We start from the raw sequence: 14,514 nt of genomic DNA on the forward strand, positions 1-14,514 counted from the left end.
ATACGGCAGGTCTCTCGTCGGCGGCAATTGTGGCGTCGAGGCGGCCAGCCACTGACCAGGGCGCGGACCTGCGCGGACTCACCCGGCGCTTGGCGTCGCTTCCTCAGCACGCCCACTTCGAGGTTCGAGCGACCATGTCTTTTGGACGACCTCCGAGCATCTCTGGCAGCTTTCAAGCAACACCACCTGTAATGCATCGTTGTACACCATCTAACACGTTTGTCTGACCTGTTTGAAGGACAGAGGGTCGTTCCCACTCGACCATTATGGTGAGAGCCTCCTGTCCCGCGATGCCTACGGACCTGACGAACAGCATTCAGGTGAATGTAAGGATTACATGACGCAATATCTTGACTGTCTGCGCAAAAGCGCCAGCAATTCGTCGCCATGTCGTCACCTCAATCGTGACTACCTGGACTGTCGGATGAATCAGTGCGTCGTCCTTCCTTTCTGTAATCCGCTGTGTCTGACTGGCTGCAGTGGGTTGATGGACAAGGACGAGTGGAAGAACTTAGGACTGAGTAACGTAGACTCAAAAGCCTCGACAACCAAGAATGATCCTCACGATGCCAGTAAGGCATCGTCGTCCTAGCCGCTTCCTATTGGGCCTCGTCATGTCTAGGCAAGGATGCAGCCTCGGCACATGCTTAGCCCCACGAGTCTTCTGGGTTATACTCCTCCCTTACGCGGAACATCTCCATGTGCACTCAGGGCGATCTCGGTGTCATACATCCCGTATTGCCAAACGAGGTGAAGACTGAGCCTGATACAGCATTTGGGAACTTGACATCCCGATTTCCGTGTGAAAGGGAGCATCTCAGCGTCTGCAGTCCGTTGTGTGTATCTCGGCATCTAGTCCATTTCACTATCGCAAGACTTAACTCGTTGCTGCGTCGTCACACGAGCCATGGCTACCTGCAATGGTGCATGAAATGGTCCGTCGTTCTTTTCGTTTAAGACTGACTGGCCGTGACTGACTACGGCCAGGTTGGGTGACGTATTGCCAAACTCTGTATAGATGAGGCCTATACTACATCGCCACCGTCGCTCCAAAGCGAAGCCATACAATTGCTTCCTCTCTGGATCCATGCAAGGACATATCACAAGCATATGCAACGGCGTAACACAATTGCGTTACTCCCTCGTGAACATGATAGCCACGACGACCACCAAGCATGGTCTTTACATCACTCCTGATGTGCAACGAATGAAACTTCAAGGTTGTGCCCGGCGCAGCGTCTGGGGTATCGACCGCTAGAATGCTACGTGGATCGGGATGCGTCTACCTAGGATCCGTGCTTCCAGAAGATGTCCATAAGAGCCTCCGAGGGCCTGCACCTCGGCCTCAAACCTCGTGTTGCGACGACATGACTATTGACGATCCTTGACTTCCGGGTCCAACAGGTTCATCATGTTCAATCAAACTTAATACTACTGACCTCTGTAGATGCAATACCCCACTACGTTTGCGAGAGCGTTCCCGTTTTTGTCTTGAATCATGCCGAACTGGTACGGCAGGGGGCAGTTGCCGATGTGGTAGGTGTAATGGTAAACCGCGGCTTCTCACAGGCCTCTCCCAGCTTATCGCGAACTTCCGGTGATAATGATAACCTTAGGCTTCATTTACCTCCGAGCGGGCTCGGGTTCTGCGCAGACGTCAGCGGCAGCGTCTCACGTCACCAGCATCCAGTGCAAGAACAGGGCTATATCCGTCGCGCGGTACAACTCTGGATGGGTCCCGCGCTGGCGGGAACTTTCCGGAGCTGACAGAGTTGCTTCACAGGAAGCACGTTCGAGCTGCTGATTGACCGTGGCCCAAGCCCATCGTCTCTGGTCCGCCGGCTGGACAACTCGTTTCCCTGTTTGGCACGTCGCCTGCCTTTCTCGGCGCATCCGCGTCCCGGATCGGAGATGCGACGATGAACGTTCGTGACGTACACACGCACGCTCCATTCCCCGGTAGCGTCCGCTCGTCGAACGTGTTCACGTTCAACGTTGGTCTGTGTCCGAACGCCGTATGCCGAGACGCGTTACTTGATATCGAGGATGTCCGACAACATCCCCCCTAGAGTCACCGTCTCTCCCCACTACCCTCCACTACCGCAGCCATGCTTGCCCCCGTCTCTGTGCTGGCGAATTTTGCGAGTCAGATCCTATCTATTCTCGCCTCACCCGCCCCCGTGCAGCAGCCACTCGCTGCCCCGGCACTGCAGGCCATCGCCGGTTCTATGATGTACAAGTGCGTGATAGTCATCGTGATTGCGGGGGGTTTTACGTATTGAATACGCGACCTCGTCTTGTAGGCGCACCGCGGCGGAAGAGGCAACACGGTCGAGAACAGTCTTCCGAGCTTCGCTTGGTAGGTCACGGAGTCGGGGACACGCGAGGGTCATGATCGCTGACAGTTCTATGAACAGGGGTCTCATCGATGGTGCTGCCACCCTCGAGCTAGACAACGGTATCACCAAAGAGGCCATGTCGTGGTCTGGCACGACGAGAACATTGTCCCGGAGAAGTGCGTTGACACTGTGCCTGCCGTACGTCGCCCAGCTACTTGTCGCTACGGTAGTCTGAATCGTCATCCAGTTCCCGAATGACCCCGACTTCCCATACGTCGGGAAGTACATCGCGAACCTCACGCTCGCGCAGCTCAAGACGCTCGACTGTGGCTCGAAGCGGCAGGACGGCTATCGTAAGGGTCTTGCCCCCCGCATAATTGCTTGACGCGAACCTCCATGGCTCGGACAGCAATGCAATTGACGTACCCGGGTACACGCATATCGACGATGCAGGAGGTGTTCGACTTTGTCGACTGCGCGGATCCGGAGCACAAGATCTTGTGGAACATCGAGTCGAAGATCAATCCGCAGTACCCTAACCAGACGTTAGGCGTGGAGGATTCGTGAAGAGGCAGCATGCGCTGTTCTCTGCGAGCGCGTACGCGTCTCAAATTACCGTAAGTATCTCACGCCGTCTCCGCGGCACTATCTGACACCTGGGCACATCCAGTACCAGAGCTTCGACTGGAGGACACTGATTGCCATGAAGGTCAGGATACCTTCAGTGTACGTACTTATGAACCCTCGCTGACAATGCCTTCAGGCGCTGGATCCCGAGATTCCAACCTCAGCGCTCATTGACGAGTACGTCATATCTGCGTATCAATGAACTTCGCTCACGATGGATTCACGCGCTACAGCGACACTGCGTGGATGCCGGACAACAGCACGACCCCGTGGCTAGCTGGCTTGAGACTCGATTCTTTCCCCGGTCCCACCATCGGACATCGGGTTGCCCAGGCCGCTCGCTCGATAGACGCGGATATACTGTCGCCGTCGGCGAGGTCTTTCTTCAGCCCCGCATTGGATCCGGCGATGGAGGACTACGCAACCTTCACCACGAAGGAGATGGTCGACGAAGCGCACAAGCTCGATATCAGTGTGAAAGTATGGACGGTACGTGTGCACTACAGTTCGTGTGACAGTTTGCTCATCCGTAAAGTAGGTGAACCGCTTGAACATCGTCGAGCAGATGCTTGCCTGGAAGGTCGATGGTATTATCACAGACTGTACGTGTGTATCGACCTTGGCCCTGCGACTCTCGCCAACTGACTATCATTTTCAGATCCCGACGTCGTTCGACGTTTGACTAAGCAGTACGGATACCCGTCTGCACCCACATATCCTAAGCACCGGTATTGTCGTGTTTGAAGGAGCATCTGGCGAGGCAGCGCAGCACGTATAGACCATCACGTAGACATGACGAGCTAGCATATCTCAATAGACTATTACTTGTACCACATACGATATACTCATGCAATAATTGGATCTCACGGTACAGAAATGTCGGCGAACCATTCGTACTGTCGCCTTGACTCGGAAATGTACGCGTTCCTACTGGCTGGTAGCCGCTCAAAAGCCGCAAGCGCCTGCGTCGGGGAAGATCGGGAATGGCATACCCGGGGTTACGAGCGCCTGTACAAACTCCCTCTGTTTCCTCGTCGTCACCGCCAGCAGCGTCGAGCATCCGCTCTGTCTTCGCCATGGCCGCTATCCAGCTCGCCAAAAAGGCTGTAAATTTGCCCCCCACTTGTCGCACCCTCGCGTCTGGCGTGCCGGCCGCGTCCTACCTTAACCTCAATGTCCGCGAGCCTGCCGGTCACGGACATGCGCACGGGCACGGCGCTGCTGGCCCTCGCTCGGATGTCCCTCCTAAGTGGGCGGGCGGTGTATCCACTAGCTCGTCTGCCGGGTTGGTCTCGAAGAGCTTTGCGAACGGTATGTGTCAATTTGCAGGCCGGTAACCTCCGTACTGACCATTTTACTTGCATTGCAGTCCCCAGCACAGGTGCTTTCCAGAGGCGCCTGATGCACTCGACCGTGCCCGCCAAGGTCGAGCCGCAGGTACCCGACTTCTCGCACTATGAGGCGAAGTCGGACTCGACGAACCGCGGTGTCGCGTACATGATGATCGGCGGCATGGGCCTGCTCTCCGCGTCCGTCGCAAAGTCGACCGTGACGGAGTTCCTCGCGACGATGGCCGCGTCCGCGGACGTCCTCGCGATGGCGAAGGTCGAGATTGATCTGGCGACCATCCCCGAGGGCAAGAACGTCATCATCAAGTGGCGCGGCAAGCCCGTCTTCATCCGCCATCGCACGTCGGACGAGGTCCAGGAGGCGCGCGCGACCGACTGGAAGTCGCTCCGTGACCCCCAGAGCGACGAGGCCAGGACGAAGAAGCCGGAGTGGCTGATCATGGTGGGTGTCTGCACGCACCTGGGTGTGTCCCCATTGGCGAGGCTGGTGACTTCGGTGGATGGTGCGTGCGCTGGTGGTACCGGTCACTCGCTCTGCTCATGACTACCCCTGTACACAGGTTCTGCCCGTGCCACGGTTCTCATTACGACATCTGTGAGTCTGGACTCCTGGGTTCTTTAGCCGTTGTTGCTGATCTGTCCCGTGTAGCTGGCCGTGTACGCAAGGGCCCTGCTCCCGTGAGCATAAAGTTCTTTTCATCATCCTTGTGACGCCCTCTGACTTCTTTTGCAGACCAACCTCGAGGTGCCCGTTTACGACTTCGACGAGACGAGCAACCTGCTTGTAGTTGGTTGATAGATGTTGCGGTCCGTAGAATGCAGCCTAAAGCATATAATGGGATGTCTTATCATTGTGACGATGAACTTTCGGCACGTTCATACGGACGGTACACGAGTGATGTTCAAGGCTCAGCTGCGTTTTTTGTGCTGAGTTCATTTGTGAATGCCTGTTTCTTCGGGATGCGCTCGCAATTGACATCATGAAGAAGTGCGTTCTTGCTTCTGCGCTTCATTTTACGGAATTTCTTTAGTCTGATGCCGAGGCGGGTCTGGTCTGTAGGTAGGGTCATGTTCTGTAGTTCCGGGACGTCCTCACCCTGGTTCTTGGACTTGGATCGACGTCATGCAAAGCACAGGACCTCAGTTGCGATGAAAGCCTCCAGCTTCTCTGTCATGTTAGCCCTCACCCTGTTCTGCTATCCCGGTCCTATTTCTCCTATGTCCACAGTTCTGTGACTTACAAGTCGGAGTAGTCTCCATCACTGGGTCATGGCACCCCACGAGAGACGGAGGGCCGACTTCCGAGTTTTCACACTTGACCCTTCTCAACCCACTGCCGATCAGCATCACGTACGTACCAAGGCCTTCGGGATTGTCGAGTTTTCCAGGAGTGTCTACGTTGGTCAATGCTCATTGGACGTTGACGCAGTTATAGCGGCATGCCATTCAGTCGGAGGCTTTGCAAAGATGAGCCGTCCATGCGGGCGTGTATTTGCAGACGCTACCCCGAGTGGAGAGGCTCTCGTGGAACTCCTCGGTGATGAACATGATAGGCACTGGTGAGCCGCAGGGCGTTCGGAGCGATGGACTGGCTCTGCGATGGATGGAGCCTCATCATCGATGTTGTCCTCGGAACGCTGCCTCGAAATAGACTATGCAGGTGCGTGACTACAGCGGGCTCTGGCATCCTCAATAAATTTTTTTTTTCCTCCATTTTGTGCGGGAGTAGGTAGAGGCGGCGGGCGGGAGGAGCGTCGGGGCCCAGTGCGGTGGCTGTGGCGGGCTGCGGCGCGGCGCGGGAGTTCCCGATCTGAGCGACGGATCGTGATCGAGCAGTGCATGTGTTATCTTATCGGCGTCACAGCGTGTTACAAACCTAAATTGGCGGGCTGTGATTGGCTGGCCGTGACTCGATGTGGCGAGGCGTCTGTCGAAGCCGGGCCGCGCCTCGAGCGTGTGCCGCCCGTGTCTGCGATAAGCTGCTCCGGCTCGGGGCAGAGGTGGACGTTCGTATCATCGTCCGTCCCCTGCTTTCCTCCTCCTCCCATTCCGGTCTATGGCTCCCAAGCAGCCCTGCGCAACATACGAGTACATCGTCACCCCCGCTGGCCCCAAGATCGTCCCCGTCGCCGATGCACATTCCAAGGACGAGGAGTCTCCCGCGGACTACAACGCTGGCGGATACTCCCGGTTAAGGTTGGCGATACGTTCAAGGACAGCCGATATATCGTGTTGAGGAAGCTTGGGTGCGTTCCCGAGCCATTCTTGGTGAAATTGTGCCATGGACGCGCTGACACTATGATCGCACGATCAGATGGGGACATTTCTCGACGGTCTGGCTCGTGAAGGACACAGTGTGAGTCTCTTCACAACTTCTCATTTCACGCCACCGCTCCTCCATCGTGCGTTCTTTTGCCTCTGTCTGGCTTGTGTGGGTATTGCTCATACTATCGCTGCGTCCTGCTTGTGCTACTCGTCCCCGGGGATCACGCGAGCGTTCATAGTTGCCTCAAAACGCCTGGCACACTGCTGGAGGCTTGTGTCGTGTCACCAGCATGATTGCCTTCAGTCCTATTATTATTCTCGTTTGCCTCCCCGCCTGCTGTATTTCTTGCTCAACATTACCGATGAGCGTCATAAGCTCCCGATCCACCCCGCTGATCTCCGGGTATGACAACGATGCATGTTTGTCTGCCATTGCAGATGCAAGCCGTTAGACTCCTCGGAACCAGTGGCCATCCAGCCATTGGTAGACGACGGCGGTCCAACGATTGCATTGGACTTTGGTAGGGCAGCCAGAGCTCAGGCTCTGTCTGGTAGCATCCGTCTTACTATATGCGCTTCGTACTATCGTATGTTACCAATCCTGTATATGCCATAGCAAGAGCGACGAGCAGGACAGCAGGTTTGAACCTCACATTCTCTGGCGACCGTCATAGTTCCGGATGCTGCATGGCGGTTAGTTCGTCAGATTCGATCCGATCAGCTTCTCAATCGAGGCTCTGGTCGCGGTCTACTAGTCGTCTGACTCTATGTTGTCCGTGATCGGTGATTGCCAGAGGGGTAGCACGGTCGACTTTGCGGTCGTTGATAGGCAGGTGGCAGGTGATTGAAGGGCCTCCTGTACCAATCACGTCGTAGGGATTATAAGACCGGATGGCTTCTCGGACGCAAAGGCAATCTGCATGCATTTTCACAGACACCGCAGCTATGTCTCACGATGTTGTTGCGAAATATATGCGGTGCTGTCGTTCATTGGGTGGTGGCGTCTTCGCACGTACAGCGGCACGCTGATGTTGTCATAATACTCGTCCGTGACCGATCGCTGACGCAGGCCCTCTTCACAGTGCCAAACGCCACTCTGCTCTCAAGGTAGTCAAATCTGCGGGGCGCTACGCTGAGACAGCCCGCGACGAAATTAAGCTTCTCAACCAAGTGCGGGACGAGACTCCCGACCATCCTGGGCGGGAATTTGTAGTCTCGTTTTTTGATTCGTTTCAACAACCTGGTCCCGAGGGCGTGCATGTATGCATCGTCTTCGAACCACTGGGCGAGAACCTACTTGCGCTCATCGAACGCCACAAGAAGACTGGCGTGTCACCTGCGCTTGTGAAAGTCATCGCGAAGCAGATATTACTAGGCTTGGAGTACCTGCACGATGAATGTGACCTCGTGCATACCGATATCAAGCCAGAGAACATCAGTGCGTAGACATGAGCAACATGGCGTGACCTCGCACATTGCTCACCTGTTATTGCGAATCCAGTGATTTCCATTCCGGACGTCGAAGCGCATATCCAAGCGGAGTTATCGACCTCACCTTCGCCAACATCCCGCAAGGTGGGCGTGCCAACGAAGCAGCTCAACCGGACTGGCGTCACAATCCCACGGCAAGCGGGGCGCGACCGTCATGTGCAGATATTCGACTCGCAGCCGCTCATGAGCCCCACGTCGGCTAGCTCGAGTCGAAGCTTACCGAAGGGTCTGCAGAAGCTGTCGAGATTGGCCAGCATGCAGAGTGTCCAAAGCTTGCTGGACAAGAAGGGTAAGGGCAAGCAGGACTCAGGCGAGTCGACGCTGTCGACGCCAGAGTTGTCGGACGGCTCGACTGGGAGCGCGGACTCCATTCCGCTGCCGTCGACGCTGTCGACATCATTTGGCCATGACCCATTACCACCGATTGTGAGCGTGGTCACGAGCGAGGTCAACAGGCTGTCGATCGTGACACGTTCGTATAATGGCTGCCTATTCGCGGATGTGTGTCAGGACTCGCCTGTAGAGCAGAAGGTCGAGCCAGTGGTGCCAAACACGCAGCCGCAGTCGATCAAACTTTCGACAGGACCGTCACTCCTGTCCCAGACCGCCCCTCATAACCTCACCATCAACACCCGTCCCGCGTCACCGCCTCGCCCCTCCTCTCCTACTCATGAACCGTCCTCGCCACATGCCTCCTCCTCCCACTCAAGTCACGGCCCGCCCTCACCGCCACCACCTTCACCTCTTCCTCCTCCAATATCCATCAAGATCGCCGATCTAGGCAATGCGACACCTAGCCACAGACATTATACGGAAGACATCCAAACTCGCCAGTACCGCTCGCCAGAGGTGATATTGGGACGCACCGACTGGAACCACACGGCCGACGTCTGGAGCGCGGCATGCGTTATCTTCGAGTTGCTCACCGCAGAGTACCTCTTCGACCCGCAGGCACAGGGAGGCGTCTTTGGCAAAGATGACGACCATATGGCGCAAATCATCGAGCTGCTGGGTGACTTCAGTTCGGAGGTGAAGTTCGGCGGGAGGTTCAGTCGCGAGCTTTTCGATAGCACTGGTGAGTGTCTATTTAAATTCGCAGGGAGCTCTCCGGATTTGGCTGTATGGGCGCCGCTGCTGTGCGCCTTTTCGGCGACCGGGCCTGTTATGCCTTGCCGCTCTCCATTCCACGATCCACGGTCGTGGTCTCTTGTGTGTTTCGACCGCGAGCTAACTTGCTACACGTATGATAGGCGCGCTGCGGTACATCCGGAGCTTGAAGCCCTGGCCTCTCAAACGCGTCATGATAGAGAAGTACCTGTGGAACGACGAGGACACCGATGCGCTCCGCGAGTTCCTCGAGCCCATGCTTGTCGTCGACTACCGCAAACGGAAACATGCGCGGGATATGAAGAACCACAAGTGGCTCGAGGTCGACGCAGCGAGCTCGGAGCTGCAGGATTGGTGATTGCGATCACCGCTAGCACCGCCGCCCCGCCACACGGCGCGTTCTGTGCACGCACTTCCGCCGCGCGGACTGCGGGATGCGTGAAACATCCGCACCAACCACTATCTTAGGTATGACTGATGGTAAATTATCTTGACTGTCGTGGACCGGTGCCGTCGCCGGCCCTCATTAATCACTCGTCGTACAATCTCTCTTTGCTGTGCATAACATCGCTTTTCTCTTTGCGTTACTTTAGTTCACTTCCCTCATGCGACTCCCCCATGCGACACCTCGCCCCGTCCCACATCCATTCCATAGACTCTAGACATGTCTCTTGGATTCGTTTCATGCAGCAATCCCGCTACTGTAGTCGCATACCCCGTTTCGCCTCTTCCACGATTTCTTCAGGGCTTGTGGTAGTAGGGTGCATAGGTTATTCGATTATATTGTGCCCCTGTAATTCTTTGTAGCTATTACGTTCGTAGACCTCATGCCAACTTCATTCATCTCGCTCTCTTCCCGAACGGTTCCGCCGACAGGACTGCAGGCATAGTAATGTGTCATTTCTGAGCTCGGTTTGGCTTGAGGGAGCGCCGGGAGAGGCCGGAAAGCGCCGAGCGGGTGGCGAAAAGGTGGTGGCAGATTTTACTTCGCAAGACGGGCGCTATACGCTTGCTCTCGTCATCTCATGGCGGCCTCCCCCGAGCTGAAAGCGCACCCGCGCCGGCGCAAGACAAACACAGCGGCCCAGACGAGCAGGCACGCGATGTCCAATGGCCTCTCCCAGCGACGAGCCTGCCAATGGCGCGCACCCTCCTGCTGACGACCGTGCTCCTGCACAGCCGCAGACGGCGCAGACTATCCACCTACGCCCCGCCGCGACGGGGCGGACACCGATTCCAACAACCGTGAATCTGCCGACCGTGGCGAGAAACAGGTCAAGGTGCTTATCTGGTCTACTATCCGTCCCTTTGTCCTTGTGCGCCGCGCTGCCAGGTGTTTGCGACCCCTATGCGTCTTGCTGCGGTGAGCTGCTTACAGCGAGGCCTCCTGTCTTGAAGCGCTTCGGGAACTTTGTTGGCTTTGTTACTCCGCCGAGCGACTATCATGTGGCGGGTTACCTTCCTGTTGCTTTGACAAGCGTATCGCCCGCTGTGCTCCGGTCTGGCTTTTATACTCATGGTCTCATTCTTGCCGACTGACACCACGACCTTTCACACTGCCACTATGTCTGCGATGTCTGATTCTGGTATCGTTAACTCCTGCATCCCACAGCCTAACAAGGTCTACATCGGCGGTCTGCCCGAACATACGCGTAAGGAAGACCTGGAGAGCTGCTTTGGAAAGATTGGTAACATTGTGAACATTGAGCTAAAGTGAGTTGCTCTGCATTACTTTCGGTTGTTCATTCTCACGCGTGATTCTTCCTCGCCGATAGAGTTGGTTATGGCTTCGTGGTGCGTACATATTTGTCAGATCCGGGGTAGTCAAGGCGTTAACTGAAGCTCATGAAGGAATTTGACAACCGCGAGGCTGCAGAAGAGAGCGTAGCGAAGTATCATGAAGGTTATTTCATGGGCAACAAGATCCGCGTCGAGTTATCAAGAGGCGGCGGCCGGACAGCGAAGTACAGCAACGATCCCGGCGCTTGCTTCAAATGCGGACAGTTGGGACACTGGGCCAGGTACTATTTCACGTCTTAGCATTCTGGCATTGCTGACTATGAACACCTACACCAGAGAATGTCCGAACGTACCACTACCGTGAGTCAAACACCACTTCATCAAATCGCTGCGTGTTGAAACAATTATCTACAGGGGACGGCGACCTCTGGACGCGCCTTTAATTGACCGCATCCAACCACCCCGGGACTACCTGCCACCTCCCCGTGACTACCCGCCCTACAGGGATGACTATCGTTACCCGCCCCGGGATGCTCGCTATGGCTATGACTATCCTCCGCCACCTATTCCAGGGCGTGACTATAGACGACCACCCTCACCACCTCCTCGGGACATCCGTGACTACCCTCCGGCTCCTGTGCGCTCGACCCGCGACTACGATGACTACAGGTCGAGAGGGCCGCCTCCTCTGCCGTCTCTGCCACCTCCGCCCCCTCGCTATGATTCTCGGCCTAGCTACTATCCGCCTGAGGGTGATGTTCCTCCTGGCTACCCTCCTCGTGGCTACCCTCCGCCGCCTCCTCGTGATTACTATGACCGCTACGATCGGAGAGCTCCACCACCTGCTGACCGGTACGCCTACGCATCTGGTGCTCCGCCGCCTGCTGCGAGACCCAGAACGCCGCCTGGTGCGCCGCCGCCTCGCTCTCGAGATGAGTATGAACGGCCTCCTCGGTATGTTGTCTAGTCTGCTTTACTGGCTCTGTGTTAATCATGTTTTCTGCAGGGAGTACTCGGCGCCTGTTCCGGAGACACGCGCTAGGCCTGCATCACCACCGCCGGCATCCTCCCGCTACGCAGAGTATCCTCCTCGAGGTGCTAGCCCACCTAGGTTTCGGTAAGTGTCCAGGCGATGTGGGGTGATATGTGTTGACATGGTTTCCCCTTTCATCAGCCGTCGTTCTCAGAGCCCTCCCCCACGGTCGACCTCTGGTGCCTATGACTCTGCCGCCTATCGAGGGAGCTCGGGTGCAGCATACAATGGGGGCTCTTCTGCGGCTTATGGAGGCAACGGTTACGCGAATGGCGCTGCTTCTAGGGGCTCTGATAGAGACTATCCTCCGCGCAGTTCTCGGGACGAGGCCTATAGGCGGCCGTAGGACCGACTCAGCTTCACATAAAATCACTATGCGATGTCCCGGAGGGCCTGGTCTTGCGTGGCTTTCTTGCGCTCTTGACGCCCTCTGCGCGGTCTTCGTCCCGTGGCCCCTACTCGTGCTGTCGATGTCCCCAAGATCTACCTTCTCTTGAATCGAGCCTTGCCGTTACTAGCGAGCTCTGCGACCGTGCTCCCTCATATTCTCATCCACGATTTTGTACTGCGCCTGCTAGCTTAGCTGACCCGGGCCGTCTTGCGTATGTGTGCTCGTCTCTGGTGACGATATGCGGTAATGCGAATATGCGAAATTCTCGTGTGTACATAACTTTTTTGTGGCTCTGGCTGCCGGTGCACCGGTGCGATCGCCTCGTCATGCCAAGTGGCTCCAAGCCTCGTGCGGTTCGCGCGGTCTTGGACTGAGGTACGTACTGACATACTCAAGTGTCCACCGTTGCCGCTAGCACTCAGCAGGATCGAAGAGCGGTGACGCTGAGGTGATGATGAGTGTGGTACGGGTCACAGATCAGACGCGTAGAGCTTTGTCGCTCGAACTTGAACCTTTCTGGGGTACCGCTGCTCGCGCTAATGGGTGCACGAAGGCACAAATACGATCTGTATGCCCATTCCTCGTGCGGGCCATGCTGGATCCATGCGACTGGGAAGTGAGATACAGTACATCAGTAGCAGGGCTAAGAAGCAGTGGCGACGCTGATCGCATGATTGTGCGGATTCGGAGTATGGTGAGCCTGGACACTCCATGTGTATGGACGTTCTCATTCTGGCCTTGTTTGGTGGGCTGCTCGCTGTTGGTAGCGCAACCACAATACAGTACCTGGCTTTATTTCCGTGGTCACGAGAGGGTCGAAGGATAGCGAGATTCGCCCGGGATAGCTTAGGTAGTAAGGTACAGCGCTTCGTGTGCGGATTGCGCGGATCATGCAGCTTCGGACAATGTTATTAATGTGTGCTCACGGGTACAGCGCTGCGGTCGCTCCGTCGACGAGCGTCGTACGTAGGCCCAAACGCGCTGCCAGTGTGACCATGAGGTAAGCCAAGCAAGGGGCTGCGGATGCTCGCAATCAGGCCCCCGCGTTGAGCCGCACGTTTTGGGAAGCGTCGGTTCCGCGACGCAGGATCCCGAAGCGTAATAATGAATTTGAGCTTGGGAAGCGGGAGATGGATCTGGGGCACAGAGTGCCATACTTATCGATGTGTATGACGGGATCACGGTCCATGCCGCACGGGTCTTGTCCGTTGGCCCGTGCGCCCGGGTTTCGCAGGGTGCGGCTGGAACTGTTAAGGTTGCGCTCTCGTGGGTGCTGGATCGTGCTTGCTAGGCAGCCTGGAGCTGTGGCACTGGAAAGTTTGTTGCGAGACGAGCGGCTGACATGACTCCAGGCATATGCAATTCAGATGGAAGCTGCATGTTGCCGGGAATGTGAATGGGGAAGCACGAGGATCCGCCCTTGTCAAGGCTGCGCCGGAGCGCGATTATCCCGACATGCGCGGATGGATTGTGTATTGCTGCAAGTGAAAGCCACAAACTCACAGTTCGAAGTTTGGTTCAAAGGACAGATGGTCCGAGAACGTCTCTAGGCTCAAATCAACGCGTGGCAGAAGGTCGAGCGCGGATTGAGCGCGGAGCAATAATAGACTCCTGCCATGCAGAGACGAACAGCGTGGGCGGGTGAGGTAAAGTGAGTTCCGAATGTCGGCAGTGTGTCAGCACAGCGGCTGTGGTTGCCAATTTTGCTGACATGTACTGGACGTTGGGAGGGCGGTCCAGGACCGCCACACGACCGACGGACACAGACCGACCTCTGCACGTTCGTGCGCTGGCGATAAGGTATCCTAGACCTATTGCAGCATAGCGCGATCTTGTCCACCGGTACCGCGCTGTGGCGGACTCCAGGTGTCGCGCGTCGACGATCGGACTGAGCAAGGCACAGGCAGAATTCGAATGCGACCGCCGGACATGGAGTGTGGATTTGTCTGGGTGCGGAGAGTGGATGAGGATGGCCCTGGGATGACAGAAAGGGGAGAAACGGTGCGGGCGGGGTGCGCCACTGGGGGCCGTGATTGGCGCGGCGGGCAGATGCGAGATCGCGACATAGCCGATCCCATCTGTGCCCCTCCTGTGGCGGACGGCGACAAGCGAGGATGCGTAACACCAGCGGCCTCTCCCTCCCCGTTATAATCCTCTCCGTCCCCCCATCTT

The 14,514-nt window shown here is 56.6% G+C and overlaps 6 protein-coding genes across 6 annotated transcripts; 5 read left to right on the forward strand and 1 right to left on the reverse strand.

The window, feature by feature from the left end:
* The first annotated feature begins 88 nt into the window (after window positions 1-88).
* Window positions 89-725, forward strand: B0H18DRAFT_1029244 (uncharacterized protein). The gene is made up of 4 exons (XM_048029970.1): window positions 89-188; window positions 239-269; window positions 321-432; window positions 481-725. The coding sequence occupies exons 1-4, from the start codon at window positions 135-137 to the stop codon at window positions 590-592; spliced, it is 309 nt and encodes a 102-aa protein (XP_047889358.1). The 5' UTR covers window positions 89-134; the 3' UTR covers window positions 593-725.
* A 1,383-nt stretch (window positions 726-2,108) lies between these two features.
* On the forward strand, window positions 2,109-3,710 carry B0H18DRAFT_1122689 (PLC-like phosphodiesterase; the record flags this gene model as incomplete). The annotated part of the gene is made up of 11 exons (XM_048034555.1): window positions 2,109-2,243; window positions 2,304-2,359; window positions 2,418-2,556; window positions 2,587-2,692; window positions 2,749-2,839; window positions 2,890-2,956; window positions 3,010-3,048; window positions 3,103-3,143; window positions 3,200-3,455; window positions 3,505-3,568; window positions 3,625-3,710. 11 exons carry the CDS (start codon window positions 2,109-2,111, stop codon window positions 3,708-3,710), a joined length of 1,080 nt encoding a protein of 359 aa, XP_047889359.1.
* Window positions 3,711-4,042: 332 nt separating this feature from the next.
* On the forward strand, window positions 4,043-5,145 carry B0H18DRAFT_1213980 (ubiquinol-cytochrome c reductase iron-sulfur subunit; the record flags this gene model as incomplete). The annotated part of the gene is made up of 5 exons (XM_048036549.1): window positions 4,043-4,277; window positions 4,336-4,822; window positions 4,876-4,910; window positions 4,965-4,993; window positions 5,049-5,145. 5 exons carry the CDS (start codon window positions 4,043-4,045, stop codon window positions 5,109-5,111), a joined length of 849 nt encoding a protein of 282 aa, XP_047889360.1. The 3' UTR covers window positions 5,112-5,145.
* Window positions 5,146-6,042: 897 nt separating this feature from the next.
* Window positions 6,043-10,073, forward strand: B0H18DRAFT_1029268 (kinase-like domain-containing protein). Its single transcript, XM_048029971.1, has 5 exons — window positions 6,043-6,511; window positions 6,535-6,561; window positions 6,630-6,671; window positions 7,663-8,018; window positions 8,082-10,073. The coding sequence occupies exons 1-5, from the start codon at window positions 6,372-6,374 to the stop codon at window positions 9,644-9,646; spliced, it is 2,130 nt and encodes a 709-aa protein (XP_047889361.1). The 5' UTR covers window positions 6,043-6,371; the 3' UTR covers window positions 9,647-10,073.
* Window positions 10,074-10,180: 107 nt separating this feature from the next.
* On the forward strand, window positions 10,181-12,563 carry B0H18DRAFT_1029275 (uncharacterized protein). The gene is made up of 9 exons (XM_048029972.1): window positions 10,181-10,343; window positions 10,364-10,458; window positions 10,791-10,891; window positions 10,954-10,972; window positions 11,030-11,199; window positions 11,255-11,278; window positions 11,333-11,872; window positions 11,925-12,035; window positions 12,093-12,563. Exons 1-9 carry the CDS (start codon window positions 10,289-10,291, stop codon window positions 12,295-12,297), a joined length of 1,320 nt encoding a protein of 439 aa, XP_047889362.1. The 5' UTR covers window positions 10,181-10,288; the 3' UTR covers window positions 12,298-12,563.
* Window positions 12,564-13,815: 1,252 nt separating this feature from the next.
* B0H18DRAFT_1029288 (uncharacterized protein) lies at window positions 13,816-14,434 on the reverse strand (the record flags this gene model as incomplete). The annotated part of the gene is made up of 2 exons (XM_048029973.1): window positions 14,072-14,434; window positions 13,816-13,926 (listed from the first exon to the last, which is right to left on the reverse strand). A coding segment is annotated over exon 1 (258 nt), but the record flags the coding sequence as incomplete, so codon positions are not given.
* Between the last annotated feature and the right edge of the window lie 80 nt (window positions 14,435-14,514).

The sequence above is a fragment of the Fomitopsis serialis genome (genome assembly GCF_022376445.1).
Source record: "Fomitopsis serialis strain Sig1Antser10 chromosome Unknown B0H18scaffold_81, whole genome shotgun sequence".
NCBI lineage: Eukaryota > Fungi > Basidiomycota > Agaricomycetes > Polyporales > Fomitopsidaceae > Fomitopsis > Fomitopsis serialis.

Coding starts and splice junctions, on each gene's coding strand:
- B0H18DRAFT_1029244 (XM_048029970.1), top strand. CDS start 135: ATGTCTTTTGGACGACCTCCGAGCATCTCTGGCAGCTTTCAAGCAACA. Junction 189..238: donor GCTTTCAAGCAACACCACCT/GTAATGCATCGT, acceptor ACCTGTTTGAAG/GACAGAGGGTCGTTCCCACT. Junction 270..320: donor GTTCCCACTCGACCATTATG/GTGAGAGCCTCC, acceptor AACAGCATTCAG/GTGAATGTAAGGATTACATG.
- B0H18DRAFT_1029268 (XM_048029971.1), top strand. CDS start 6,372: ATGGCTCCCAAGCAGCCCTGCGCAACATACGAGTACATCGTCACCCCC. Junction 6,562..6,629: donor ATCGTGTTGAGGAAGCTTGG/GTGCGTTCCCGA, acceptor TCGCACGATCAG/ATGGGGACATTTCTCGACGG. Junction 8,019..8,081: donor TATCAAGCCAGAGAACATCA/GTGCGTAGACAT, acceptor TTGCGAATCCAG/TGATTTCCATTCCGGACGTC.
- B0H18DRAFT_1029275 (XM_048029972.1), top strand. CDS start 10,289: ATGGCCTCTCCCAGCGACGAGCCTGCCAATGGCGCGCACCCTCCTGCT. Junction 10,459..10,790: donor GTGGCGAGAAACAGGTCAAG/GTGCTTATCTGG, acceptor TGCATCCCACAG/CCTAACAAGGTCTACATCGG. Junction 11,873..11,924: donor GAGTATGAACGGCCTCCTCG/GTATGTTGTCTA, acceptor TGTTTTCTGCAG/GGAGTACTCGGCGCCTGTTC.